This window comes from Cydia splendana, chromosome 26, assembly GCF_910591565.1.
Source record: "Cydia splendana chromosome 26, ilCydSple1.2, whole genome shotgun sequence".
NCBI classification, from domain to species: Eukaryota; Metazoa; Arthropoda; class Insecta; order Lepidoptera; family Tortricidae; genus Cydia; species Cydia splendana.
The window spans coordinates 920,221-948,098 of NC_085985.1; the positions used below are offsets into that span (position 1 = coordinate 920,221).

Below are 27,878 nucleotides of genomic sequence, written 5' to 3' on the forward strand. Positions count from 1 at the left end.
ATATAAAATAATCGCGATAATAGATATGAACTTTGTATTTCGCGGTAAGAGCGCTGTTCACTCATGATTAAAGTAGTTTGACTTGTATTGGAAATGCATTAAGGTTTAATTTTGATTGAAAGCTGATGAAACTGCGATTACAAATTTGAGTCTGGTAACACGTAAAACTAAGTTGTCAGATTAAAAAAAGATTAACCATAAACAATTTGGTTTTTATGAGTGGCTTTCTTTACAGCTGTATTTTTGTTATTAATTTAGTTCATTAAAATATAAAGCAAAATTGGTTAATTCAATTATTTTAATTTTTATCGCTTTAGTTCATACACCAAATTGTTTTATTAGTTATTTTAACAAATACTATTTGAAGTGGTTGTAAACAAGCTTAGAGGATATGATTAAGAAACATACTCCTTAATTTTTTTTTTGTTGGTTTCTTAGTAACGAGATAAATAGAATTGACTTGCTTGTATTGACGTTTTCCAAGGTTTTATTGAACAAGATTAAACGTATATAATGTCAGATATCCAAGGCATTTTTAAGCAACACTGTGTTTTACCTGATGTAATAAATGCAGCGCCTTCAGAGTTACTGACTATTCGATACAATAGCGGTGTTAGTGTTGAGACTGGAAAGGAGCTAACCCCTACACAAGTCAAAGAAAAGCCTGATGTCAAATGGGCGGCTAAAGATACTGAGTATTATCTTCTAGCTATGGTTGATCCAGATGCACCTAGTCGAGAGAAACCGAAGTTTAGAGAGTGGCATCATTGGCTGGTGGGAAATATTCACGGCGGTGACATGAATAAAAGCGAAGTGTTGTCTGAATACATAGGATCAGGCCCACCAAAAGGCACTGGTCTACATCGATACGTGTTTTTGATCTTTAAACAACCTGAAAAGAGTGATTATTCAAAAATTCCGAAATTGCCAAGTACCTCTGGAAAAAATAGAGGCAACTTCTCTATTGCTAAGTTTGCTCAGCAATTTAAACTTGGTTCACCCGTTGCTGGGAATTTTTATGTAGCTCAATGGGATAATTATGTACCTAAACTATATGCAAAACTTAAAGATTAATTTGTTCACTTTTCGTAACATAATTCTCAAAAGTTAGTGAATGGTCGGCATTAAATTTATAAGTAAAAATACGATTGTCTATGGTTTCGATCGATAACAATTTCCGCCTCCGCGTGACATTCTCATTTTTTCGGTCCGCCATATCGTCCGCCATTACATTTCTAGAGTTTGCGTAAATTGGTCGTTGCTGTGTGCGATCATCAACCTACATCGGTTATCAGTGACATTTTACGTGCGTCGTGTCGCAGCGTTTCGTTAAAACAAAGAGACTGTACGTTCAATCGTATGTCCATCCAGAATCTCAACACATTCGACCCGTTCGCCGATGCTATCAAAAGCTCGGAAGACGACGTTCAAGATGGATTAGTCCACGTCCGAATCCAGCAGAGGAACGGGCGTAAGACGCTGACGACGGTGCAGGGCCTGTCATCGGAATATGACCTGAAGAAGATCGTGCGGGCATGCAAGAAGGAGTTCGCGTGCAACGGGACCGTGGTCGAGCATCCCGAGTACGGAGAGGTGCTTCAGTTACAAGGCGACCAGCGCGAGAACATTTGCCAGTGGCTCACCAAGTCGGGGCTCGTTAAGCCCGAGCAGCTCAAGGTGCACGGCTTCTAAGCCGCGCCGCGGTCGTCCGACGACCCTAACATGTCCGCATCGTGAAATCATCATAGTCCTCTAAATAAAATGAGAACGTGCGCGTTATAACCCTATCGAAAATGTATTTAGAAAGTACCGATGTTTACAGAGAAAATCGTATAACGAGGCTTAGGCCTCCCGCGCCCTGTGCCTTTCTGACTCCCGTGTATAATAAAGTAAATATTATCGAGCAACGCTCCCGCGTTCCTGGAAAGCTTTAGTTGCAATTGTACGCCGAACGAAATAGTAATAATCACTTTGTTTTTTACGACATTAATACTTATTAAATTGCTGTAATGATTATATGATGTGTCTCGATTAAACATGTTTTTCTAAGAAAACTGGTTTCTTTATTGCCACGGGTACACTTGCAGGCTGATAACGGGACTCCAACGTCGACAATAGCAGGTAATAGTGAAAGTAGGAACGAGAGTTCGCGCCTTTGCGGCAATTCCTAATTGTCACGCGACGCGGACACTGCATATTTTTTGTTGCCATGCGACCTACTCTCATTACGAACTAAACTACGAGCATTACAAGTTTACAACTAATTTGCAAGGTGGTGGAATTGTATTTTTTTTAAATAGCATGTTTTTTTTTAACTTTATAAGGTTTATTATTCAGCTTCCTGTTAGTGGCAAATTATTCATACTTCCTAGTATTGAGTTGAGAACGTGCTATCCGAGAGAAACAATTCATTTGCCTTGTGTCTGACATCGATAACGTGACGCATAACGGCTCGGCCACCCGCGGACTTCGCCATATGACTCATTTCTCAATTTAGGAAACGGCGGTAGCCACGGCGAGGACAAAGCAATCAAAGCATCAATCATAGGTTTTGTATCTTTCTAGAATTGGTGCTTCAGCAAGAATGTCTTACTCAACTCAAAGTCAGCGAATCTAATGTAGTTCTGTCACCTTTATTCAATTACCCGCAGAGCGAGAGGGACGAACAGGAAAACGCTACGTTAGCCACAGGAAATCATAAACTTTATACCTAACTATACTTTGCGTTAAACTTAATGTCAGGTTGGTGACAGCCGCCCGATAGTTAACGGTAAACGGTCACCGCAACCTATGGACGCTAGCATTGCTAGCAACCCCAGGGGGTGTCACAAGAACGTGGCCGATGTGAAGCGTTTTATCCTGGTGGTTGAATTCGACTTTTACTCCTTACAATACGATTCTGGTATCTAATATGGTGACGAATGATCAAATTCCACCATATCTGGCTAGCCTAGATGACGTCATTTGAAAACAATGTCATTGACTCTCCACGTTCCGTCGGTGGCACAATTAGTTGACCAATTCTAATCCTTATTTCAAGGATATTAGAGTTTGCCAATGGTTGTTCAGTTTGTCACAGTACACAGTCAATTCATTATTTACAAATGTGTAACAACTGTTTCAAAACTCAATATCATTTATTGCACACCTATTACTAATAATATAGACCCTATAAGGGACGGCAACTTAAATAAATACTTTAGTTAGGCCTTATTATTATTATGTACATTTAAATTCTCCACAGATTATTCTGGCCCGATTTTGAAGGTGTAAAAGCTTTAGAGATGAACATAGGACACTTATAGTTCGTTTTTTTTGCATTAGAAAGAACTTGAAAGAAGGTAAGCGATCTATACATGTCTTTTAATTGAAAAACTCTTTATAAAAATCAGTAACTATTACTTTTGAAAGCAGAAGAATATAAATGATCGTATTAGATTCATAATTGTTACATATTTGCCGTTACTTATTTTTAAAACGCGTTTTTCAATTATAAGACAAATCATGATTGTTTACCTTATTTCTAATGCTAAAAAAAACGAACTATAGTTATGATTAACATAGGAGATGAACATAGGATACTTAGTTATAAAAATATGATATGATTTCAGCTACCTATTAGTTTTATGGAAGAGAGAAAATATGCTTGTAGAGGTTTTTTATTAAAGAATCAGTTATGAATGAATTAAATTAACAATAATGCCCATTTCTGGATGGATGGAGAACTCTGTCAGGAGTACTCTGCGACAACAGTATGCCAATCAAACTTAAGGGTAAAGTCTATAAAACAGCGGTTAGACCAGCCATGCTATATGGTTCCGAGTGTTGGGCTGCGAAAAAGACTCACGAAAATAAACTGCACGTGAACGAAATGAAAATGTTGCGATGGTCGGCCGGCGTAACAAGGCTCGATAGGATACGCAACGAATACGTCATAGGCTCCTTCAAAGTCGCACCCATAGGGGATAAGCTGGTGGAGAGACGAATGCGTTGGTTTGGCCATGTTATGAGAAGGGACGAAGAGTACCCAGTCAAAAAGGCCTTGGCTATCCCGGAAGAGAGAAGAGGAAGAGGGCGCCCGCTAGCTACGTGGTGGACAACCGTAGCCAAAGATCTGGAACGGGCACAGCTGAACACAGAGACAACCCAGGACAGGTGGTCCTGGCGCCTAAGGACGAGGAGAGCCGACCCCAAATGAAGGGATAAGGCAAGGAAGAAGAAGAATAATGCCCATTTCTCTTCACCAAGGTTCACAGAGCTGGTATTTCTCAATGCACTCAATGAGCCAGCCGATGGGCAGCACCTTCAGATGTGCCATGTTGTAGAGCGGCTCGTACATGTCCTTGTATATAATGTAATGTGAACAGTTGTACAGCTTGCCGTCCCTCTGAGCATGGTATGGTACCAACTTCTCTGCTTCCGGTATCGACTCTGGGTTTGGAGCTCGTCTGAGGGCTACTCCTCCTGCATCCGTAACCAACTTACTTAAAATTGCTTTGGTAACTTCTATTTTATCTGAAATCTTATATTTTGTATTAAAGTTATGGAAGTAAAAATGACAGCCGTTGAAAATTCCAGGCAAATGCTTATATTTGTTGTACCGAGCGTTTTTTGGGCCTCTGTATGTAGTTGTACCGACACCAAGCACTTCATACTCTTCAAAGGATTCTAAGTTATCATCGGTAGATGCAGTCACCCATTTTGTAGTTAAAATCCACAGGTTATTGACAATGCCTTGTAGGACTTCAAGGCTGGAGTCACAGATGCCATCTTCAGCATCAACTATGAGATGTGTTACTTTATTACTAAATTTTAGTTCAACACGGAGATTGCTGTGATGTTTTGTTAGGGCTCTCAGCTTATTAGTGATGGCATGAGACTGTGACACACAGTAAACCCTAATATCTTCACGATCCAGTTCAATCTGCCTATGTATAAGTTCAAAATCAAAACTATCTTCTGTTATAATTCTTTTTGCAGCAGCATCTTGTATAATAACTCTTATATCAGGAGCAGCAAGGGTTAGTGGTGTCTCTCCTTTACAGTTTCTAGCATTAATATCAGCTCCATGAGCAACTAGATCTTTCGCAATGTCTATGTGGTTGTACCGAATGGCTTCATGCAGCGGAGTTTCATTGCCCTGCCCTGGCACATTAACCAGCGTATTGTGTCTCAGTAAAAGCCTGACCAAGTCCTGCCGGCCGTTCTGCACAACCTCATGCAACGGAGTCCAGCCAGCATTATCTTTAGTATTGGTACTCGCTCCTTCGCTCAACAGTTTGGCTAGTTTATCAGCTTTTCCCATTCTACAGGCTATGTGTAACGCTGTCTCACCTTTGTTGTTTATTTTCTCCGCTATTTTACTTAGAAAAGATACATTAGAAGCTAGAGATAATGTCGAATTATTTAAAATATCTTGTTTGGAGGCAGCAGTTCGTTTAGGAGCTTTAGCATTAGATAAAGGCTTGTCAGATAAAGATTCACTGGTTTTAGCAACCATATCCATGTCGGGCGATTCGTCGACAGAGACGACAGAATCACAAAAAATATTTTCTTTGAAAGGCTCGATCATTGCCGTCAAGTTCTTCGCGGCGTGAACTGCAACATTCAATTTGTCGTCCGACCAAGTTGTACAGCCTTCTAGAGACACTTTACACTTCGGACAATGAGACATACTTTGAAAATGCTCGGAGCAGATCAAATGGAAACATTTACTTAGCGTCACTGGATTTTTGCAAAACTGATGGCATTCTACACAGAATAAACACTTATTCATGTCGTCCAGAGCTTTAAATAAATGATGATATTCTGTTTTAGACATTTTTAACACTATGTTACAGTTTTGGTACTATTAAAGTTATAAAACTTTGCTTTTTTGAGCGGGAAAATTCACAGTAGATTGAATGAAACATAGACATACCCATAACTTTATAAAACAAGGAGAAAGAAGATGGAAAGAAGACTGAGGCGCTACCGCGAAAACCGAAATTCGCAAATTGCGGGGATCTGTCTCTTTTACTCCAATGAAGGCGTAATTAGAGTGACAGAGAAAAATGCCCGCAATTTGCTAACTTCGATTTTCGCGGTAGCCCCTCTGACCATAGTAGACATAGACCATAGACCTATTACACGGACTAGCCTGGTTATGGTCCTTGCCTATTTAGTAAAATTTAATACCAAAAAAATCTATTTTACCACCCTAAAATCATGAATGATCACCAAAATTATAACACCATTTTAATGTGAAATGATTACCAATTTTATTACATTTTACTATCCTTTTAAAGGAAATGACACCAAACTAATCATTATTAACCCAAAAACAGTCAATGATTACCAAATTTCAAACCCCATTTTAATGTGAAATGATAACCAAATTTTTACATCTTGCTATCCTATTAAAGAAAATGACACCAAAATAATCATTGTAAACCCAAAAATAGTAAATGACCACCAAAATTAGAACTCCATTTTAATGTAAAATGATAACCAAATTTTTAAATCTTGCTATCCTATTAAAGCAAATGGCTCCAAAATAATCATTGTAAACGCAAAAATAGTAAATGATCACAAAAATTGTAACCACATTTTAATTAAAAATGTGCAAACATTTAATATATCGTTATCCTATTAAATTAATTAATCCACTACGTCACCTTTTTCTAATAGCATTTTATTTCTGTAACAGTCGCAGTTCTAACCTAACCTAAGCCACTTTTCTAGTAGCATTTTGTTTCTGTAAGGGTCGCAGTTCAAACCTAACCTAACCCACTTTTCTAGTAGCATTTCTTTTCTGCAAGGGTCGCAGTTCAAACCTAACCTAACCCACTTTTCTAGTAGCATTTCGTTTCTGTATGGGTCGCAGTTCAAACCTAACCTAACCCACTTTTCTAGTAGCATTTCTTTTCTGTAAGGGTCGCAGTTCAAACCTAACCTAACCCACTTTTCTAGTAGCGTTTCGTATCTGTATGGGTAGTAGTTGAAACTTAACCTAACCTACTTTTCTAGTACCATTTCGTTTCTGTAAGGGTCGCAGTGCTAACCTAACCTAACCCACTTAACTGACAGCAGTTTAACTTACTTTTCTAGTAGCATAACGAAATGCTACTAGAAAAGTAGATTAGGTTAGGTAGGTATGCGGTGCGGGCTACGGGGGGTTGAGCGGGAGGGGCTAGTAATTTTGGCATCAGTTTACTTTATTTGGTAATATGTATAATTTTTTTGGTAATCATAGTGGTTTATTTAGGTGAAAATATCGCATTAATTTGGTCTTCGAGATTTGGTGATCATTAATGATTTTTGGTGATCATTCAATATATTTGGTATTTGAATACAATTTGAAGTGCGGTCGTAATTAAAGTGGTGGTACTTTTGTATTTTTAGGCCTTATTTATTTGGTGTTCAGTAATTTTTTTTGGTAAGCATGATTTTTTTATTTAGGGTACCAAAGTATTTTTTGGTGGTCATTATATTTGTAGCCTTATAAATATATTTCAGTGACATAGACTGATAAAAACGAGAGTTCGTTATCAGCCTCTCTCATGAAGTTATAAGATGGAGTGAACTGTCACTTTTTTTGCCATACTAAATTTAACCTTATCACCGAGCCAGAAAGACGTTCGTACCAGACTAGAGAAAACGGTCCACTTGAGATAGCAAAGGTGGGTCGCGGTGTCTCACTCGCACATGTTGCCAATGTTAAAAATATACCATTGTGGTAGTATTTATGTCAATATACTACTGAATGTAAATACCTTCTTATATTATTTAAGTGCTATATTTAGAGTAAGGTTCTGATATCTTTTAAGAAATTTGTAAATAATTATGATGTCAATATTAAAACTGATTTAACCAAGCATGTGCACAACAAAAAAATAATAATTTTGATATGGTAGACATTGTAGTAACTTTGAATATTAATTGGTATCCCTAACGTGTGATGACATGTTATCAAAACACGTGAATGAAAAATTTCTTAAAAATGGTGAATAAATGTTGCGTTAAAGGTTGTAGGAGTGAAAGAATTTCTAATTGTGGAATATTGTTTCACAAGGAAGCCACAATTATTACATTTTGCGATAAAAATACAAGTCAACATTGTCAAACTCATTAGGGTGACCATGATGTCGGCACGATGAGAATCAGTGTTACACAATTCTTATTACGTACTTAAAAGTAAGTTTATATGACTAGGTATGTATTTATTTCGGCATGTTTAAATTGGTGAAATGAGAGCACATACAGAATAAATAATTGGCAAAATTGAAATCCAAAGTCCTTAGAGTTAGACCGAGAAAAGTCTGCAGCGATTTTGATAGCCAACGCGGGGCAAGTGTTATTTACGTCATAATTTCATAGAAGTTTGACGTTTAAAATTACACTTGCACTGCGTGGGCTATCAAAATCGCATAAACATTACAGATACATTTATAATAAAAGAAAAATAGAACTTTATGGTAATTTACTGACATTTGGGACGATACCAGAAACGTTACTGGGAATTTACCCTCTTTGGAAAATTTACTGGGAACGGCACATCACTAGTTTCTTTACGTTTCACGACTCTTCTCTTTTCGCACAGATGGCCTACCACCGTGAACACCGAGGTTCGCAAATTGCGGGCATCTTTCTCTTTTACTCCTATAAAAGAGTAATTACAGAGACAGCGAAAGATGCTCGTCAAACGATACAAACTTCGGTGTCTATGCTCCAGTGACAAGCGTCCTAGTTAAAAACTATAGCAAACGGCCGTAGCGGTCCCACGCTACCCTGTGGCAGTGGCGGATTTGCCCTAAGGCCGAGTAGGCCCGGGCCTAGGGCGGCCAGATATTTTAAGCGGCAGTCTATAATTATGATGGGTGCTGAGAAAGGGGCGGCTAGTGCTTGCTATGAAGGGCCTGGGACCTAACGCGGCAAAGACTGTAAAAGGCTCTCAGGACAGTGGGGGTGTCCTGAGAGCCTACCCCGAGCCGCTTTCGACGTGTTGCCTCTTTGTAGCACTTTCGTACGTAAGTGTGGCAGAGGGGCGACACGTCGAATGCGGTTCGCGGTAGACCCTCTGGTTCTGTCAGCATATCTGTCTCCCTATCTCTCTCACTCATACCTGTATTCTTGACAGACGTTACGGCGGACCACCTTCTGAGGATCGACCATGTTCGTGGTCAGCATCTACGCCTATTAATAACAGTTTTTAGAACAACTAAATTAAGTGTTGTGTGAAGCGTTGTACAGAAGAGAAAATAAAAACTATATCCATCCCTTTTTAGGCTATAATACTAGTACAGCGAAAAGACAGTATGATTCTTTATAACTAATATAACTATGCACGAATAAGAAAAGATCCTGGCCAAACTATATATTCAATGTTATCCTAATATCCCACATACATATGACTTATGGTCACCCTAATTAGAAAGAGATGCAACGGCCCACCTTGACTTCTCATGTGGACACACTTTTTGGCTAATGTACACTATCCGGTTTACTCTCTAGGTCCGTGGCCTCTCTATCGCTCTTGCTCATTTCGATTTTTGTTTTTCGACGTTTTTCGCTGTAGGGCCTCAAAAACTGTGATTCTTGGAAAACACAAGAAATAAAAAATTAATAAACAATACCTTGCACCGTTTTTTTTTTTTTTTTTTTTTTCAGTTTTAGAAAAATTCAAGCTTTTCTTTTCAATTTTCCATTCTGTGCAATAACGAAACGTTTCGCCATCAGAAAATTTGACGTATATTGACTTGACATTTCTTAATTTGCTAAATGTTCAATTTCGTCAATACTTTCGTGTATTATTGTTACTGAATTTTGTTAATAAACGTGAAACATGTTTTAATCTTGGACCATCTTGGAACAATTATATTCTCGTAAATAACATACAGGTATATATACTCTCGTTTTACAGTTATGAGCCATAGAGAGTATGGAGTAATAGTATTACTCATATGTTCGTTTTTTTTACTAGTTAGCTTCACCGTTTTACTTTACACTAAATCTATCATAATTCCTATACGATAGATTAAGTAATGTTAGAAATTATTACGTAGTATTCAATCATTTGCTGCTTATGAAATGACCAGAGAGAGCAAAAACCATGAGCAAGTTTTTCTGTGTTAACATTCAAGCTGAAACTCCTATTATTGAAAATATTCTTTCGTGTACATATGCAACTCGAAATTCTTTTCAAAATTATGTCTGGAAACCAATATGCATGTTTTACTTACTTACTAATTACAAAATAATGCAAAACACACATTTTGCATTGGGGTGAACTGTTTTAGTTAGTATTCATATGTTCATATGTATTATCTCTGTTAAAAAATTGCTATAGAGTCAGAGGTTTTTAGGCAAAGTATCAGCTTACTATCAAAATATTAAAAACTTATTTATGTTCAATATTTAGCCTAGGTGTGTACTTTTAAAATCAAAATTTATGTGATATACGACTTTGAATAAATGGGTATTAATTAACCTCTTGTTTGTGTATAATAAGGATGCTGACCGAATTTTGCGTTTTTTTTGGGTGTTGAGCTCACGGTTCAAAGTTATTCTTAAAACATTAATTTAGTCAATGTAATGGAGTCATACATACTTAAGCAATGCGATAGAGAGCTTTAAATTTTTTCAACAATGGCCTTTATTTAAAATAATATTTCAGCAAAATTGGGGAATCATCCATCACATAGATTTGGAGAAAAAAAATTGTTTTGGGGTTTATCGGGTATTGTGGACCCGAGGGGGTCAGAGGGGTTTGAAATGTTGTATTATCCTCTTTAAAGGGCATCATTTGGCTATAGTTTCGTACCAAATGCTTGGAAAGGCTATCCTGCTACACCCTTCTGAATTTTGCAGTTGATACAAGATGTCCGAGAAGTTGACACTAGGGCAGCGGGTGAAGGTGGTGGGCAAGGATGTGAAGGGCTCCGTGGCGTACGTGGGGCACCCCACCTTCGCCACCGGCAAGTGGATCGGGGTCATACTGGACGAGCCTAAAGGAAAGAACAATGGGACCATTCGGGGACACGCCTACTTTACTGTGAGTTGATTTTGTGTTACTATTATTATTTATCTGTTATATTTTAGTCAAAGACAGCCTGACAAAGAAAACTAGAAAAGAAAAGAGTAAAAGCATACATAAATATAACACAGATAGTTACTTCTTGTATAATTGTAAAAGAAAATGTAAAATGTATATGTCAGGAGTAAAGGCTATTTCAATTCAATTATATTTTAGTTAGTTTTGGCCATAGGCCTAGAGTACGTTAATTGTACGTACTGGGCATTTTTCGCACCATTGTGCCTATTTATTAAAATAAACTCAGAACAAAAAAAATAAACCCATGACATGACCCATGAACATGAGCATGACACAAACAAAAAAACTACATATACTATTCCTAAATAATGTTTTGATTGAAAATTTTAATTGTTTTTCTCTTTAAAAAGGTTAAATTTAAAACAAATAAAATGTGACGTCGCACGGGTAAAGGTACCTTATGGTGGTTGGCGCCTATGCTATTATTATCGCCGCTCCAATATTATTCCGGCGCTATGCGACGTAAGCGCCAGCCGCCATACCTTTTGCCGTGGAACGTCACAAATATCAGTTAAAACAACAAGAAGGCCCCGTTCGCACGGCAGCTTTTTCAACGCGCGTTAAAAAAGCGTTTGAATGACACAAATGGATAACCATGTATGTATTCACACGACAGCGGTGGCGCTTTTTATCAAACGTTTTTGGATTTTTGCCTTGGTCGTTAAATCGAATTTAGAGTGCAGACAGATTCAAGCGCTTTTTTAACGCGCGTTGAAAAAGCTCCCGTCCGAATGGGGGCGAACGCAATTTAAGTTTTTCAGTGTTAAATAGTAGGTAGTTTGATATTGTACTCATATTTTTTTCTGGAGGTAGTTTCACATTTGTACAGAACTGTGTGCTATCATTTTTATATTTTGACAAATAATTTATAGTGAAATAATTAACGTAATTCATAGTTTAGTGTAAATAAAGGATATCTTAAATCAAAAATATATTTGAGTGGAACAATTAAAGAATTAGTGTTAAAAAAAAATGAGTTTAGGAGAGATTGAACCCTTTGACTTAACGTCCAACTGGGCACATTATATCGACCGTTTAGAACAGTATTTAATTCTAAACAAAGTACCAAAAAAACACAAAGTCTCAGCCCTAGTAACTCTAATGGGTAAAGATGCCTACAGCCTGCTAGTTCAATTGTGTTTACCAAAAAGTCCTATGACAAAAACATTTAAAAAACTAGTAAAAATCATGAAGATACATTTAGACACAACTCCAAAGCTCAAGGAGCGGAAATTTAGTCAACGCATACAAAATACAAGTGAATCTATCATGGATTTCGCAACAGATTTGAGAAAATTGACAAAACTCCGTGACTGTAAGGATATTGACAGTATTCTATGTGACCAATTTATATTTGGATTGGTTGATGATGATGTCAGGAGACGACTTCTTAAGGAAGATAAATTGATGTTTACTAAGGCAGTCAAGCTAGCGCTTAAAATGGAGAAATGTGAAAAAGTGGCATCGAAGGAATCCCGTGCATTTAATGTAGAAGAGACTTTGCAAGAAGATACTAGCATAGAATGTTTATGTATAGATCAGTGCAATAGTATAACAGGTCCAGAAACATCATATTTGAGTGTAGAAAACAAAAAAGTCATTGGTCAAAGCAAACTTAGTGTTACGGTACTTCCTAATATTTCCATACCAAGTGATACTTCAAATTTTGAACCAGTCAAACCATTTCAAGATGGCGGTGAGAACTATAAAATAGTCAAAGCAGCGCTCAACTGTTCAATAGCTATCACAGAATGCCGTCTAGCTCTGATACAGGCGAATAAACAAGGATGCTATTACCACAGAGCAGAAACATGCAATACAGCTATAAAGGCAGCTTTAAACTATGCTATAGTAGTCGCAGAGAGTCGGTTAGCAGCGTTACCAGACCATAGTCAATATAAGGACAGTGTAGATATATGCAGCCGGACTGTGAAATCTGCTCTACAGTTTGCCATTGCTGTAACTGAGAATCAGCTTATAGAACCTGCTAAAAAAAGCATGGGCATAGACAAAAGTGAGGAAAAGCTAGTCAAAGGTAACTTAACCGTTGCTACTGCTAGTTGGTTTGTTGAGTCCGAGGAATCGGAAGATAATACCAAAAATCAGCGCCCAGAGAATATCAAAACTCCCGATACAATAGCTACTGACATTTGGCGTGTATCTGAGCAGTCACAAGTTATAGAAACTTTATCTAAAAATAATTTAAAAATAGAAAACGTAAAACCTCCTAATGTTCCCATAGCTACCCATAATTGGCTTGTTGAGTCGGAGATATCGCAAAGTAACGATACTGTGGTCTCTATAAGCCAGGACGTGAAGGTGGAAGATGAACTCATAGCTGTCAATCGCTTTGATCCAGATATATTGGAAGAGTTGGGTGCCACAATGTCAGATGAAAGTGTCAAGGTAAAAGGCCCATAGGCAAATGAGCAAACCCTGTTATCAATGTTGGACTTCAATGAAAATAAGGGTTGGCAATCATACGTACCCTAAATTCACCTTTAGTACCTAACTTCGCCTTGAATAGCGTTAACTCATAAGTCCTTTATCAATTGTATCATGGGATTTCATTGATAATCAATTTGCGTAATAATGTTCTATAATAAAATATCAAAATCAAAATATCTTTATTTGCTAGAATATGGTAACAAGGCAAGATCTTATGGCTAAGTTGTCCATGCATATTCAACCTGCATGCAGGCGTGGAAATTATTTACAGTTTTATTATTATTTAATACTTTTGTCATTACAAATTCTAAATTAAAAATATAATATTAAAATGTCAAACGACTCCATACAAAATAATGGATTAAAAAATAAATCTAAATTACTAACAATTACAATTTCACTGATACATGTAAAAAAAAAATTAAAAATAAATCTGTTTATTAAAAAAAAATAGCATTACAATTTCTTAAACCTAGTTACGATCTTTAATATTTAAAATTTTATTTACTAGGTGAAATACTCTTTAACGCTATAAAAATATTTGTCTGGTAGCCATTTTGATAATTTAGTTTTAAATTTAAATGAGGTATTATTTTCTAATATTATGTGTTCCGGCGGTGGTGGTGGCGGTGTAAATTATTTTATTGACTAGGTTATTGTAAAGGACTATACACATGTTGTAGCAGTTTTTTTGTAAATGGCTGTCAATGTATATTAATTTATTTCTATTTTTTTTCCAGTGCGATGAGAACTACGGCGTATTCGTCCGCCAGACTCAAATCCAGCTGCTGGACGGCGAGGACAACCCCATGGAGACCTCCGCAACCTCCGTGGACGAGCCCCGCGCCCCCGCCGCCAATCGCCGGCTCAGCAGGTGAGCCCTATTATAACGGTCTAAGGCTATCCCAGTAAATTTTAAGTAAAAATTGTTGTTTAACCGCTCGTGCTAATATTTATACCCGAGCAAGCGAAAGATTCCAAAATTGAACCACGAGCGTTGCGAGTTGTTCGAAAAATGGAATCTTGAGCGTAGCGAGGGTTTCAAAGCACGAGGGTTAAACAAAATTTGCCCACGAGTGAAACACAAAAATTTTCACCACACCAACCTGAAGTAAATATTAAATGTAAAATATCAAACAAAATCAGACCAAATCAAATCCAAATGAATGTTATTAAATATCTATCACCCAAAATCATCATTTAAAAGTCAATTCTACCAGCAAACATAAGAAAACAACTCAAAATTTGCATTTTTTTACTTTGCCTCACATGTGAATAAAATGAAACTTTGCTATCAGTTTTTGAAATGCAAACTTGCAAAGTAAGCCTTTCCGGGCAGGTGTGGTGAAAATTATATTGGTGGTTGCACGTAGAACGTAGGTTTGGAACCGGTTTATAATATACCGGTTAGTGAGTAATCCCAGTGTACACCGATTTATACCGTAGTCCATCTTCTAATAAAAAAAAATTGCACTTTGGTGGTAATAGCACCATATGTACTGTAATTACAGTATAATCATTATAATATGCATATGACTTACTTGGGTAAGATTTCTTACAGTATTCTAACATTAAAAAAAGTATCTTGATTTATTTAACGTTTATTTTATTTAGCAGTGTGGTGCGTAGCCAAAAACATGTAATTTCTAGGTTAGTCTCAAGTGTGTCTCACCCAGCAAAACAAAGGCATGGTCAACTATTTTCAAATATTATCTTACAGAGAGGGGAGGCCTTTGCCCAGCTGTGGGACACCAAAGTAAGCTAATAAAAAAAAATGTTACAATGAAAACATTACATGTTACGTTCGGCAAAAGGTACCTTATGGCGACTGGCGCTTACGTCGCATAGCGCCGCAATCATATTGGAGCGGCGTTAATAATAGCGTAAGCGCCAACCGCCATAAGATACCTTTACCCGTGGGACGTACATTTTCTCTAAATTGACTCTAATTCGGTGAGGGGCACATTTGGGAGTCTTAAGCATGAGTGTTTTATAGGGGTACTTGGTAATGTTTCTATTAGATCTAGTTTCCTACCAACGTTACGTGTTCGCATATTTTTTTCTAAAGAAAAACCGACGAGATATATTACGTCGGCCTTATATTATTGTCTGTATCTTTAGGTATTGAAAAAAGAGTAAACAAAATCTACCCTCAAATGGCTTCTTAAGCCAGTTGAGGGTAGATGAAAATATTATATGTTCAAATAATGTAGGTTAAAGTTAGGTCGTTCAGTGACAGATCCAGGTGGTATTATATTTGGTTGGTTAATCAATAAATGTTATAACTACCCGAAAATGTACAAATTATTTGTTTACTTTTATTTAAGTACCTAAAGATACAGAGTTATAGTTATTTTACCGCTCAGTCCGCGCCCAGCGGCCACTCCAAGCCCGGAGCGAAGCACAAAATGGTACACAATATACATTCACTACAAGCAAGTGATCTTCTTCTTTTGTGTTGCCAGACTTGTCAGTATATAGCCAGTGTTGCCAGGTGTAAAATAAAATTAGTTACATTAAAAGCCAGATTTGAAATTATAAAAAGGTATTGAAGTTCGTCTACGATAAGTTTGCACTAACTTGACAATGGCAATAGTATGTGTGAAAACTTGGCCCATTAATGACACAATGTTTATGAATAGGACCACACCATAGATACCTTAAATTTTGACTGAATATCTTGTCTATGGTGTCTATGGTCAATTGGTCATAGAATCCAACATAACAGACATCCATTAATCAGATTTTCAGACAATTTGCAGTAAGAAATAAGGTGTATTCCCATTTGTCGACGCCGGACACAAATGAGAATACGTGTCTTAATATGAATCGTTCCCAACTGTCTGCTTCGATGGCGACGGTCACGTGGGCCGGGGACAAATGTGAATATTTACACCAATAATAATAAGTTATAAATTTACTACTTCTTAGGGCTAAAAAAACATTTACTTTAAGACTTAAGTAGTTAGTAGTTCTGTAACTATCATTTTACTGGTGTTTCATGGGAGTCTTAAGGCACGTCTACACAGACCGAGCTGGTTCACGCGGCAATTTCCTTGCGAGGCGCCTCGTTCTGTGTAGATGATGCCTTTAGTTTATTTTTTCCGTTTCAAATGTAAACCGATCTGGACAAGTGGTTTTTGAGATAACCCTCACTAATTGCTCGTAACTTTAAGGAATTAGTACATATTATTATTTTTCATTAGTTTATACAGTTATATGTAGATAAAAATAATTGATTGTTTGAGATGAGTAAAGTCTAACCCCCTTATTCATAAACGCGCTACAAGCCTCAATTAGCTAATAATCATTTGTCTTTATCTGTCATTTTGACTTATGTATTTGTAAGAAAGGGATAAAACATAATTTAACTAAATCAGGCCCGTAAAGTTTTATGAATATCTTGCTTCGAATTTGACAGATAATGTACAGGCAGCAGCAGAGGTTGCTAAAGCGAACCAGGTGTTCAAAATGATCTTGACGCGACTTTATTGTTAAGAGAATAAGATCGTGTCAAGGTAACTTTGAACACCTCGCCCGCTTAGAAACTTCTGCTGCTGACTGTACAATAAATGCTTGAATGAAATACTTATGGATGGTCTAGGTCACTCTAGGACATATCAAAACCCGCTTGTCAGAGCGGAAGTGTGAAAACTAATAATTTAGTAGAGCTAGCATTAGTATTAGTAGTGTGGGTTCTAACCGTGTGTTTTCTTCGCTAGTATTACAGTGGCCCAGCGCTCTAGACCCACCACGTGAGTAATCACTGTACCCATAGCACAGTAGCTTAGTGCACCAGGTTGTGGTGTCTAGTGGGGTAAGATCGACATTAGGCGGCTCCACACAGTACGACCCGCGGCCATATTGCCTCGTGCGAGGCATGTCTCCACCGACCGAGCTGCTTCGCGCGGCAATTACCTCACGAGGCGGCTTGTTCTGTATGGGCCGGTCTATAATAAGGTGTTTGACTAACTGAATATTCAAATCAGCTTTTAAAAAAAATAGTTTCTGGTGTAACGAATGACATCAACTTAATATTCTGCGTACCACCAAGATACTCACTATTCTTATTCGTACATTTCGTACACCTTAGCGTTTTGATATAAATATAAGACACAAAAAACACACAAAAAATTGTGTGTTACTATAACGATCTTATCCCACACAAATATAAAGTACAAGTATAGCCGAGTGTCTGTATGTCATTAACGATTTTTTTACTCGTTTGAACGTCTCTAACTCTAATATTGCGATATATGTACGCTCGGCCAATAGCAAACTATCATAAGATGTCCAAATCCGGTATATCTAGAATCCTTAGTAACACCTGCATTGCCTAGTGCGGGGACCCCTGGTATCTCTGTAACCTATTGCTGAAATAAATGATCTTTATTCTTAACACTGTTATGACATGTCTACATACTGTTATGTCTATGTTAAATAGCGATGGTGGCCGAGTGGATATGACGTCAGACTTTCAATCTGGAGGTTCGCGGGTTCAAATCCGATATCGGAATCAGATCGATTAACTAAAATTCGAATTGACCTGATAAACACAGCTGATGAGCTTGTAGTATTCGCCTATAATTTGGACATCTATATAGTTTTCTATTTAGTTAATTATTTCGTTCTAATGAGAACGAAAGTAATGACTTTAGACGCATGTTATTGTACTTTTTCCTTGGTTTAAAATTTTCTTTATGTTTTGTAAATAATTTCACTGCACAAATTAATGTACACCACAATTTTTGTTACTTTTAGCTAATTTATTATTTATGCTCAGATATAACATAAACAAATGAACAAACGCACAGTGTGCAAAATAAAGCAGCCGTATATTTGACAGCTGAACTTGATGGCGCCGTTCAATTATACAGTAATTAGGTGGTCAAGTACTAAGGTTACGCAGTCTAGTTATAGGTACCTCAAAGCGTATGACGCCGTATAGCGCCATCTGATTCAGCTGTCTAATTGGCGGCTGCCTAAGTTTGCATCTTTTGTACGCGTCTAATTATCCATGTGTCTAAGAATTGGTTTTAGAATTGGCTAAAAGATTTTATACCTATTGTTTTTGTTTTAATGCTCCTATCTATGTTCGTATTAGACAATTATTTCTAACTTATGTAATTAATTCCTTATTAATTATCTTTTATAAACAGTATAAAAATATAGTTTTTAGGTGAATTAAATATGTTTTTTTTTTACGAAAATCGCATTAAAATAAAATAAGTTACCTAAATACTATATTTTTTTATTACTATTAAGTAATACGTTAATATGTAATCATTGACCTCTTTAAAAAACTTAACAAATAAATGAAATAAATCTTAAAAAATACCGCATGAGTTTTATAATCTGAAGAAACAGTTAAATCATAGTTTTTTTCAGCAACTCAAGAGATTCCTGAGTAAATAGGGTAATTCGTCAAATGGCCACCTTATACTAAAAAACTAAAAATGAATTCTATTCGCCTATAAACAGGCTTCATTTTAGTATAAGGTGACTAGTTATTGCAGGGTGGCCAGTTATTGACACCTTATAGTAAAATGAATTCTGTTTATAAGTGAATAGAATTAATTTTTATTATGAGGTGGCCAGTTATTATGCGGTGGCCAGTAATTGACGATTTACCCTACATATTATAACCTCCTAAGGCCCAAGGTCCTACCTATAGTTCGATGAAAATTTAAACCATATTAAAATTGGAATAGAGTTGCAATTGTTTCGTTTCCTTCAACTTTCAAACAAAACAAAATCAACTCTATTCCCTGCGTTATAGGTTCAAATTTCAGTGGCAAGTTTTGGATTTTTCATTTGTATGGCTGGATCTTAGGAGGATAAGCTTTTTGGTGTAGAAAGGTCAATGAACTCTAGTAACTAGTATACTACTAAGCCTAACAAATAACATTAACATTATCACAAAGGGTGCGCCGAAAGACGGCGCCGGCGGCGAAGGGCACCCTCTCGATGTCGAGGTAAAGATGGTGACGTCACTATATAGTAGTTACAGATGTATGTATAATGATTTTCCATCGTATTTTCACGGAAACGTACGAACGTGTCTTGTAGAGTTGTACGTGCTCGTTCACTGAAAATATCACTCCAAATTAGTACAATCTCACAAATGTACTAGTTCGGTTTTTTAGTACATTTAGTACAGTAGTACACCGAGACAAACTGAGCTTAATAATGTAACTGAGCCGTTTTTGCGGACATTTTGTGAAGTAGTACAATTCAAAATTTGTTGTCTCGCTTACTCCTGTCTCGCTCATATTAGCCGCGAGCCGTTCGGTCGTCTTCGTATTCACACGGCGTTAGTTCGTTCGGATCATTCGGATCGCTTTGCTCTCAGTGTCACTCCTCGCTCCCGTTCCGATTCGCGTGTAGTGTACTAAAATGTACTAAGAGCAGAATCATTAGGGAATAGTTCGGTCTAGTACAGTGGAGGGAATTGCGTCTTTTTTAATTTAGTACATGTACTACACAAGCCTAGTGTCTTGCTATTTCATTCAGTCTCGGTACAAAAAGTACTGAGATCGACTGAAGTAGCATGACAAATACCAAAGACATATGTAACTTCGTATAAGACGAATAAAGTCTAAGGAAAAAACGTGCCTCGGAATTCAAGTAAAAGTCATTCTCGAATAGATGTCGCACACACCTTTAGCCTATCCTCGGCTAGATGGCGTGACGACACCGTTTCATATTTAACAATTTTAACACATAGATATCAGTGAATGAACATGGATGAAAATGATATAAAAATAATAAAATCATTTATCCATATATATACATTTTTTGATAACTTTATACGTTTTAATTTTGAGTTTTAGTCGTGTGTCGATAGATGGCAGTAAATTTACAGTGACTACAATATTTACAATGACAGGACCCCTCTATACTATCTATTCTTTTTGCAAATACGAACGTTTCCGAGAGAATACGATGGAATACAATTATGATCTACATCCCTATATAATGCACCCTGCGCGCAGTACACGCAACGTATATGCTTGGTAGTTTACCTATTATTTAATTGGTTTTGATTTGTTCTACTTTTTTTTTTGCTAGAGTTAGACCAAGCTTAGTTGACAGCGATTTTGGTAGCCCAGACTGTGAAGGTGTTATTTAAAAGTCATAATTTTATAGAAGTTTGACGTATTAATGCATATTATTTTAATTGGGATATTTTTATAGCTTTACGTTTCTTTCTATATAGGGTATTTCGCTGGTAACTGGCCACCGGGCAATAACTGGCCACCTTAAACTAAAAATGAATTCTATTCACCTATAAACATAATTCATTTTAGTATATATTAAGGTTCAATAACTAGCCAACCTTATAATAAAATGAATTCTGTTTATAGGTGAATAGAATTCATTTTTAGTTTAGGGTGGCCAGTCTGGCGAATTACCCTAGGTACTATTAGTTATTGTAGTAGCCTCAAATGTAAATTAAAGCTTTGTGATTTTAGACATTTTATGTTAAAAGCTGTTTTAAAGCTTGTTACCTAAAAATGTAGCTATTGCTGTATAATTCAGTTGATTTTTTTTTCTGAGTAGGAAAGAGTAAAAGAAAAGTATGGAGCAGGGCCCTATTTCACCAACTTGACAGGTCCGACAATTGTCGACATCACTGTTACTGACGTCACAGGCCTCCACTAGGCTACGGTAACCGCTTACCATCAGACGGGCGGTGTGGTTGTTTGCCACCAACATGTAAATTAAAAAAAAACTCCACTATATCGCCAGTTAATAAGTATTTATTTTGCGAAGCTAACGACAATTGTCACAAGAAATACGACAATTGTCACGAAATTCCGACACAGAACTCATTTGCTGTCAAGAATTACTGAAAGATGTTTGAAATCTTGTGACAATTGTCATCGTAAACATCGCAAGAGAAATACCTGTTTTTTGCCAATATATGTTTTTTTAAATAATACAATGATGGTGACAAACAGGAATACGGCCCGCCCGATGGTAAGCAATAACCGTAGGCCATTGATGCCTGTGACGTCAGCAACTATGAGACTTGTCGAATTGTCGCACCTGTCACGTTGGTGAAATAGGGGCAAGGCGGCTTAGCACGGTCGCGTTTTTATCCCTTGTCACCATGCCTGTCACGTTCTAACAAGTATGTAAGTGCGAAAGAGACGCGCATAGTGATAGTCGATAAAAATGGAACCGTACTGAGCCCGCTGGTTGTCCAAGTCGTGTGGTCAATCGGAGATAAACGAAGTATGTATTTTGTGTTTGTTTGCTCTTAAAAAATGTTTTACCTACTTTTTCCTAATCAGATAACAATATCGATTATGCCCTTAAACGGACCATCTTTCTTTTCTTATACCTTGTATATTTAATGTTATTTTAAGAAATATAGTCGGTCAAACAACTCTGTCAGTAGAAAAAGGCCCAAATTCATATTGTCTATGGGACGATTATACCCTTCGCGTCTACATTAGGTATTTTAAATTTGCCGCGTTATTTTACTGACGGAAATGGCTTGACAGACTCTAAGTATGCGCATTTATGTATTACAAATTGCAGCATATTATTTATTTTGCATTTCCTGTGTTTCTTTTCAGTGCTTCTGTTTTATGCTATTTTTGTCTACAATTGGGTGGATCAACTATTTTTTTGTTTCGCTAGCCATCACGTTTTAATAACACGCATAAGTCGCATAACTATCACAAAAAATCGTGTTTAGCCCATTTCAACAACTTAAAATCAGATTTTAATCCTTTAACACTTTACCAGGTCAAGGGATATAGAATAGAATAGAAATGTTTATTTGCCAGAATACGTTACAATTAGGTCTTAATGCGTGCTATACCCAAAAGCAGTACAACGCTCTTCGTATACAATATAATAACGCCTTCAGGGTGCTGATGGGACTACCTCGTTTTTGTAGTGCGTCGGGGATGTTCGCGGAGGCCAGGGTGGACTGTTTTTACACCACAATGAGGAAACGCTGCACATCCCTGGTGCGCAGAGTACGGGCTAGTTCCAGCGGCATCTTGAGGGCGTTCGCAGAGAGGTTTGACTGCCAGTACCTGAATCACTGTCATATGATTCACGTACTGGTGTCCAAGCCTCTCTAAGGCTCTTATTGTTTGTTGTTTTAGTATAAGTTAGAATATAATGATTTAATTTATTTTAATTTAAATTATTGAATTTAATTTATTATAATTTATTTGAATTTTAATGTAAAATAGTTAATTTAATTTTAATCTTAATTTTAATATAATAAGTAAATGTAAATGTAATATGATCCTAAGTTGGTCGAAATAAACGATTTTTATTTTTTATTTTATTATTTATTAATTAGTGTCCGACCGAAGGTTCGGTTTCGGTTTCGGTTTCGGCCAGTTTCGGCCAAAAAATCATGTTTCGGCTGTAGTTTCGGTTTCGGCCAAAAAACGGCCGAACCTTTCGGCCGGGCCGAAACTTACGAAATGGTACTGACGTACTATGAAACTAAACTATGTGACAAAGACCACAAATTGGGGAATAAGTAGGACAACAATATTAATATGTACCTACATATACTGATTCATGTATAGGTACAGAAATTAATTGGTTTATTATAAAACACAATTCCACTAATGAGGGCGCTACTAGACGGTCGACGCAGTCTTAAGAGGCTGTTAATACCTATAACGCGCACACTGTCTAATTGTATCGGAGTAAATGAGATAGCACACTGTCGCATGTTACTGGGCCAGGGCAAAGGAATAATAAGAAAACTCATCATCTTCCTCGCGTAATCCCGGAATTTTTGCCACGGCTCATGGGAGCCTGGGGTCCAATTGATAACTAATCCCAAGAATTGGCGTAGGCACTAGTTTTTACGAAAGCGACTGCCATCAGACTCACCTTTGAACCCAGAGAGTAAACTAGGCCTTATCGGCACTAGTCCGGCTTCCTTACTATGTTTTTCCTTCACCGAAAAGCAAATAGTAAATATCAAATGATTTTTCGTATATAAGTTCCGAAAAACTCATTCGTACGAGCCGGGGTTTGTACCTTGCGACCTTCGGATTGAAAGTCGCACGCTCTTACCGCTAGGCCACCAGCGCTCAAGGAAATATCTCGCTTTTAATACAATGGACATTGGTTGGAGTCTGTGCTCAACTACTTATAATGAAGCCTGAAGCACGGCTTTGACTTCGCATGGAAGTTCGCCTCACTGGGGCACTTCGGACGTTTAGGCCCAGGTGAAGATCGGTACCCGGCCTTGCGATATTGTCAACAAAAAATTCGCGCTCGCTGCGCTCGCGTTTTTGGTTGACCCTGTATCTACATGTTGATTTGACTGGTTAATGAATAGAGTTAGACCAAGAAAATTATGCAATTATTTTGATAGCATACGCAGTGCAACTAGTGCAAATGTTATTTATACTTACGTCATAATTTAATAGAAGTTTTGACGTTTAAAATAACACTTGCACTGCGTGTGTTATCAAAATCGTTGCAGAATTATCTTGGTCTACCTCTAGTAAATTTCTTAAAAAACTGATCAAGTAACATCAATTTCGTTTCATTGGGTGTTGACAGCCCCATAATATGTGTGTAAAGGCGGTTTTATAACATTTTTTCAACGATTTTAACAAGTCTACAAAAGGTTCGGTTTCGGTTTCGGTTTCGGCCGAAACTAGAGCCAAAGCCGAACATTCGGTTTCGGTTTCGGTTTCGGCAAAAAAACATGTTTCGGTCGGACACTAGTCTTAATACAGTTTTATATTCAGTATTCAGCCGACATAAAGCCAACATTCCCCACATACGGCACTTCAAACATGTGTTCTATTTTCGATCAGTAAGACTGACATTCGATTGTCATTTTTGAACTGTCAGTATGGTAAAGGGTTAACGGTCCTCATTAAAAAATCCTCAATTCAAGCCTCATTGCCACCTTATTTATAGAGAAAAAAAACAAAGAGATGACGTTATAGGGCGTTTTTTTTTTGCAAGGAATAGTTGATTCACCCGCTTACGCTATGGGGCTACAGTATAACTATTATTTCCTCTTTTTGAAATCTCTAATTACATCATAATACTATATATTTCAGTTCTCGAACGTCACTGGCGAGTAGTCGGCAATCGCTGACGTCGTACGCGTCGCCGACGGCCGAAAGAGCCGCGTCGCCCGATCAGGCGGCGAAGCGAGCTTCATTTGTCGAGGTGAGTGAACCACTGCCGATATCAGCTGTCGCTCCGTCGGTGGAATAAGAAACGGAGACATATGTCAGTTCTCGAACATCACTGGCGAGTAGTCGGCAATCGCTGACGTCGTACGCGTCGCCGACGGCCGAAAGAGCCGCGTCGCCCGACCAGGCGGCGAAGCGAGCTTCATTTGTCGAGGTGAGTGAACCACTGCCGATGTCAGCCGCCGCTCCGTCGGTGGAATAAGAAACGGAGACATATGTCAGTTCACGAACGTCACTGGCGAGTAGTCGGCAATCGCTGACGTCGTACGCGTCGCCGACGGCCGAAAGAGCCGCGTCGCCCGACCAGGCGGCGAAGCGAGCTTCATTTGTCGAGGTGAGTGAACCTCTGCTGACGTCAGCCGCCGCTCCGTCGGTGGAATAAGAAACGGAGACATAATATAATCATGTCAGGTCACGAACGTCACTGGCGAGTAGTCGGCAATCGCTGACGTCGTACGCGTCGCCGACGGCCGAAAGAGCCGCGTCGCCCGACCAGGCGGCGAAGCGAGCTTCATTTGTCGAGGTGAGTGAACCACTGCTGTCGTCAGCTGCCGCTCCGTCGGTGGAATAAGAAACGGAGACATATGTCTGTTCTCGAACGTCACTGGCGAGTAGTCGTCACTCGTCAGTCGTTGACGTCGTACGCGTCGCCGACGGCCGAAAGAGCCGCGTCGCCCGACCAGGCGGCGAAGCGAGCTTCATTTGTCGAGGTGAGTGAACCACTGCCGATGTCAGCTGTCGCTCCGTCGGTGGAATAAGAAACGGAGACATGTCTGTTCTCGAACGTCACTGGCGAGTAGTCGTCAGTCGTTGACGTCCTTAAGCTTAGCCGACGGCCGAAAGAGCCGCGTCGCCCGACCAGGCGGCGAAGCGAGCTTCATTTGTCGAGGTGAGTGAACCACTGCCGATGTCAGCTGCCGCTCCGTCGGTGGAATAAGTTATACCTAGATTGGGAAGCTGTGAATATCGATGTTTGGTTCGAGGTTCAGAAAGGGTTTGATCCACACTTAATATTATAAATGCGAAAGTGTGTCTGTCTGTCTGTTACCTCTTCACGCTTAAACCGCTGAACCGATTTAGTTGAAATTTGGTATAGAAATGTGTAGTTGAGTCCTGTGTAACAGGTTAGGACATAGGTTAGTTTTTATTCCAGAAGTCATCCTTTAAGGGATGAAAGTTTGTATGGGGAATCGATAAAAAGCATATTGGATAAAAAATAAACTACCTAAACTAACTCCACGCAGACGAAGTCGCGGGCAAAAACTAGTAATATAATAAAAAAAAAGATTATTTAATGATGTTTTTCTGTTGGCAGACCGGATTCGTGGAGACGCTGACCCCGCAGTACACGCCGGGTCAGAGCATCACGTCGCCCGCGCTGACGCCGCATGCGGAGGACCGGCTGGCCAACCTGCAGGCGCAGCAGGAGGTAACATGACCAGTTTTGTTTGACAACGCAGCGACACCAATTAACTTCCTGATTATAACATTTTCTATTAAGACTCCGAGTTGGTATTAATTGACCGAAGCGAAGCGAAGGTCTACGTTTTGACTCGGGCATTTTGCTTTCGTATGTCCGGATGTTCTCCTCTACAGGTCGCAATTCTTAACCGATTCTCGTGAAATTTTGTGACCGAATTTTATGACTAAATAAAATTTTTTTGTCAATCCGGTTTTTGGAAATTTTTAAAAATGGCGGAGTCGTGATACCTGGCGCCTAAACAAATAGTCGTATCGATATCATAAGACTTTTTTCTTTTTGAAACATGTTTACAGAGTTAATAGCAAAAAATGCAGAAAAAAATTATCGCTGGTTTAGGCGGTATTTAGATATTTAATTTTAACTAATTTTAATTTGAGAAGGAGTAGCTAAATTTCGTCAACCCATCTAAGAACTATTTGGCTCAGTTTGTAAACGTTCGCTTTTTCTGTTTGCACAGAGGGTCTGGGTTCGATCCCCAGTAATTGTATGCTGGGATATTATAACTTTTTGTATTTTTTTACACATAAATTTCGTATTGTTTTTCTTTAATTTACTATACACCGTGTTTTTATTGAATTCCGTTAACTTCGGGGTATAGTTAAGTACGTTTATAAGAACTAAATGGCATAGTTAATTTTCAAAAAAAAAAAAAAATTTTGTTTTCTTATTTGTTTTTTTTTTGTTTAAAAAGTAATTAAATGTAGCATATAGCGTTGTTGTAACACGGGCATTACATTTAACTCAACCAAACAATTGAAATCTGTGACATATCAATGTCATTTCGTACATCAATCGACCGAGATTGTACTTAAGTTTAGTAGCAAATGTATGAACTCATTCTAAATACTAATCAATATGTAAGCCGGCCCTAAGGCAAGTCTACACGCTTGTAGAGGCCTTATAGTAAAAAAATAAATTATGGATTATCTCCGAAATGGACTTAATTAGAACATCGGTGTCTTTGAGAAAGTTACTTGATTTAAGCTCAGGAATGCACCCTTGAAATTAACGGAAATCAAAAAAAACACGGTGTATTTAAAGCTCTTAGCACCATGTTATTTCAAGCTCTGCTCGCGAGGTCTACAGCTCACAGAGCCACTAGTTGGTATTACCAGCCTCGTGATACTAAACGTTCTCGCTCGCTTTGCTCGTTCGTTTATATCACACTCAGCCGGCAATAGGGATGTTGACTGTATTTAAAATAAATGATTTCATTATATTCATTTCAATTATGGCAGATTTTGGACTTTATTGCTAAAGGCAATAAGGGTCGTAATACATGACTTTATGCTCTAAAACATAATAAGTCACTTTATGTCGTCTATGCACGACAAAGTCGAACTTTACGAGCATGAGAAGTGAAAAGAATGTTACTGATTGAAAGTGCTACCTTGAATAATCAATGTTTTTGACTTGACTATAATATGTCGCTGTTCTTTCCAGATAACCCAACTCAAATCCGAAGTAGAAGACCTAAAGGAAAAGCTGGAGACCCTCCGCGTGAAGCGAGCCGAGGACCGCGAGCGACTGCGCGAGTTAGAGCGAGTGCGACTGCAGTTAGAGCAGGCCAACGAGTTCAAAGCTCGCATCATGGAGTCACAGGCGCAGCTGCAGAGGGACTTGCAGAGGGCGAAGCAAGAGGTGA

The 27,878-nt window shown here is 38.1% G+C and overlaps 4 protein-coding genes across 4 annotated transcripts in view; 3 read left to right on the plus strand and 1 right to left on the minus strand.

Annotated features, from left to right (window-relative positions):
* The first annotated feature begins 449 nt into the window (after positions 1 to 449).
* LOC134803397 (protein D2-like) lies at positions 450 to 1,339 on the plus strand. The gene has a single exon (XM_063776215.1). It carries the CDS (start codon positions 514 to 516, stop codon positions 1,072 to 1,074), a length of 561 nt encoding a protein of 186 aa, XP_063632285.1. The 5' UTR covers positions 450 to 513; the 3' UTR covers positions 1,075 to 1,339.
* On the plus strand, positions 1,228 to 2,054 carry LOC134803408 (eukaryotic translation initiation factor eIF1). Its single transcript, XM_063776228.1, has one exon. The coding sequence runs from the start codon at positions 1,360 to 1,362 to the stop codon at positions 1,690 to 1,692; it is 333 nt and encodes a 110-aa protein (XP_063632298.1). The 5' UTR covers positions 1,228 to 1,359; the 3' UTR covers positions 1,693 to 2,054.
* A 1,645-nt stretch (positions 2,055 to 3,699) lies between these two features.
* Positions 3,700 to 5,933, minus strand: LOC134803097 (BRCA1-associated RING domain protein 1-like). The gene has a single exon (XM_063775806.1). The coding sequence runs from the start codon at positions 5,819 to 5,821 to the stop codon at positions 4,241 to 4,243; it is 1,581 nt and encodes a 526-aa protein (XP_063631876.1). The 5' UTR covers positions 5,822 to 5,933; the 3' UTR covers positions 3,700 to 4,240.
* A 3,751-nt stretch (positions 5,934 to 9,684) lies between these two features.
* The window catches only part of LOC134803232 (dynactin subunit 1), a 57,314-nt gene continuing 39,120 nt past the window's right edge, over positions 9,685 to 27,878 (plus strand). Inside the window, exons 1-8 of the mRNA XM_063775925.1 lie at positions 9,685 to 9,878; positions 10,849 to 11,032; positions 14,281 to 14,414; positions 17,263 to 17,295; positions 19,465 to 19,515; positions 24,613 to 24,724; positions 26,066 to 26,179; positions 27,677 to 27,874. Coding sequence (XP_063631995.1) covers positions 10,859 to 11,032; positions 14,281 to 14,414; positions 17,263 to 17,295; positions 19,465 to 19,515; positions 24,613 to 24,724; positions 26,066 to 26,179; positions 27,677 to 27,874 — 816 coding nt within the window. The 5' untranslated portion in view covers positions 9,685 to 9,878; positions 10,849 to 10,858. The remainder of the gene's footprint in view (positions 9,879 to 10,848; positions 11,033 to 14,280; positions 14,415 to 17,262; positions 17,296 to 19,464; positions 19,516 to 24,612; positions 24,725 to 26,065; positions 26,180 to 27,676; positions 27,875 to 27,878) is intronic.

Bases quoted from the DNA above. Each gene is read 5' to 3' on its own strand.
- LOC134803397 (XM_063776215.1), top strand. From the start codon at position 514: ATGTCAGATATCCAAGGCATTTTTAAGCAACACTGTGTTTTACCTGAT.
- LOC134803408 (XM_063776228.1), top strand. From the start codon at position 1,360: ATGTCCATCCAGAATCTCAACACATTCGACCCGTTCGCCGATGCTATC.
- LOC134803097 (XM_063775806.1), bottom strand. From the start codon at position 5,821: ATGTCTAAAACAGAATATCATCATTTATTTAAAGCTCTGGACGACATG.